The 2128-nt window shown below is 53.4% G+C and overlaps 1 protein-coding gene across 1 annotated transcript; it reads left to right on the top strand.

The window, feature by feature from the left end:
- The first annotated feature begins 230 nt into the window (after positions 1-230).
- LOC104915653 (mucin-2-like) lies at positions 231-1874 on the top strand. The gene is made up of 3 exons (XM_010726572.2): positions 231-369; positions 661-720; positions 1405-1874. Exons 1-3 carry the CDS (start codon positions 279-281, stop codon positions 1857-1859), a joined length of 606 nt encoding a protein of 201 aa, XP_010724874.1. The 5' UTR covers positions 231-278; the 3' UTR covers positions 1860-1874.
- The last annotated feature ends 254 nt before the right edge of the window (positions 1875-2128 follow it).

The following is a 2128-nucleotide window of genomic DNA, read 5'->3' as shown; positions in this document are numbered from 1 at the left end:
AGCTGTTCTACAGGGAGACACACGTGTGCCATTGAGGGGGACTGATGTGGCCAGTGAGTGCAGCTGAGTGGGATGGGGAGCAGTGCCTTTGTGGGGAAGGTGCCCGAGCTCCGGGATCTGTTGAAGGGAACCCAGACCCCATTGCAGTACAGAGGCAGCCGGACCAAGGCTTCCTTTCTGGCCCACTCTACCCCACATTGATGTCCTCCTTATTGAACCCGAGGTGCTCCTGAACACACAGTTGTGCCACAAGGGTTTCCTTCCACACAACACTAAGCATGGCTACCATGTCTCTTCTTTTCCCTTCCTCAGCTCCCACAACTACAACAACTGGCAGCAGTACTACCATCACTACAGCACTAACAACAGGTAAGGATGAGAAAGCCCACTGGTACACCCTTAGGAGGGTGTTACTCTGTTCCTGGCATTGCACAGAGAGAACCTGTGGTAAAAGCTTAGTGAAGAATTGCAGGCAGTTTTGCTGTGGCTCCTTGGAGCAAGGCAGCAAGGCACTGCAGGGCTGCCCAGGGCTGGTTGACTGGGCCACGCACAGGTCTGCTCCTTATCTAATCTGAGATTGCACTGAAAACAAAATGGTTCCTCAAGAGATTTCCTGTCTGCAACACAAAGTTTTGCTGCCATGTCTCTCTCCTTCTTCAGGAAACACATCTACAACAACAGACAACACTACTGACACCGCTTCTTCATCAGCAACGCCAGGTAATTATGAAAGGTCCCTTCATCAGCCCTTTAGGAGAGGGTTACTCCTTTCTAGGAACAGGTCACAGGCAGCACTGTGTCCCCCTGCCCAGAGGGCACGTCCTCGTCAGGAACTGCAGGGAATTGTTGTGGTTCCTTGGAGCATGGTCAGGGTAGGAGTAGGGACTTGTCCTCCCTGGTCCGACCCCAAGCCATATCTTTTTTGTACGTATGTGCAGATAGAGACACAGATGCTGCCGTGCTGCTACTACAGAGTAGTGCAGGGCAGGCCATCATGGGGAGCACAATCAGGGGCTGCTGGGTGTCCTTGCCAAGTCTGGCAGCTGGTACTGGCCATGCAGAACATGATGCACTTTGAAGGGGCAGAATCTCTGCTTTGGGTAGATGTGCATGTGCTGGTGACTGAGCCAGCTACGGCCAGTGAGTGCAGCTGAGCTTGAGGAAGTGCCATGTACTTCTGGGGAACATGCTCAAGACTGGACATTGGAGGGAAGAGAGAATGGGCGAGGAAGTCTGAAGAGACATCAGCACTGTGGAGAACCTATTGGCAGACTGCCATACAGTGACATGCACGGCCACTCCGTATCAGCCCATTGCCTGCTTGCGTACCTAGTGGCTCCCCAAGATCTGTGATCCCTGCAATCCTAATTAGTGATACTACATCTCTTCTTTTCCCTTCATCAGACAGCTCATCTACAACAACTGTGGAAACGTCTACCACATCTACACCAACACCAACAGGTAAGGATGGACAGTCCCTCCAGGAGCGCTTGATGAGAACTTTTTGTTGTGTTTTTCTGAGCAAGGAGCTCCAGAACCCACAGAGGCAGTGGTGTGTTGCCCTGCCTGGGTGCAGATGCCATTTCTCTACCTCCATGGGGAAGGTGTCAGGCTCATCCATCCCACCGGATGGTAGTTATCCCATCAGCTGCCCAGTACCTCAAAGGACTGTGGTTGTTGCAGAGACTCCCATCAGTAATCCAGGGAGGAAGACGTGCTCTCTCAGGGGTAGAGCGCGTGCAGGGAATGCACCACTGCTGGGCACCCTCATCCTGCTCTGTCAGACAGCTCTGACTGCTCAGAGCTGCCAGCTCAAATGTGGGGAGCTGTTCTACAGGGAGACACACGTGTGCCATTGAGGGGGACTGATGTGGCCAGTGAGTGCAGCTGAGTGGGATGGGGAGCAGTGCCTTTGTGGGGAAGGTGCCCGAGCTCCGGGATCTGTTGAAGGGAACCCAGACCCCATTGCAGTACAGAGGCAGCCGGACCAAGGCTTCCTTTCTGGCCCACTCTACCCCACATTGATGTCCTCCTTATTGAACCCGAGGTGCTCCTGAACACACAGTTGTGCCACAAGGGTTTCCTTCCACACAACACTAAGCATGGCTACCATGTCTCTTCTTTCCCT

The sequence above is a fragment of the Meleagris gallopavo genome, unplaced genomic scaffold (assembly GCF_000146605.3).
Source record: "Meleagris gallopavo isolate NT-WF06-2002-E0010 breed Aviagen turkey brand Nicholas breeding stock unplaced genomic scaffold, Turkey_5.1 ChrUn_random_7180001839837, whole genome shotgun sequence".
Lineage (NCBI taxonomy): Eukaryota > Metazoa > Chordata > Aves > Galliformes > Phasianidae > Meleagris > Meleagris gallopavo.
The sequence above is the reverse complement of the archived record's forward strand: the minus strand, read 5'-3'. Positions and strand labels throughout refer to the sequence as shown.

Coding starts and splice junctions, on each gene's coding strand:
- LOC104915653 (XM_010726572.2), top strand. CDS start 279: ATGGCTACCATGTCTCTTCTTTTCCCTTCCTCAGCTCCCACAACTACA. Junction 370..660: donor CACTACAGCACTAACAACAG/GTAAGGATGAGA, acceptor CTCCTTCTTCAG/GAAACACATCTACAACAACA. Junction 721..1,404: donor TTCTTCATCAGCAACGCCAG/GTAATTATGAAA, acceptor TCCCTTCATCAG/ACAGCTCATCTACAACAACT.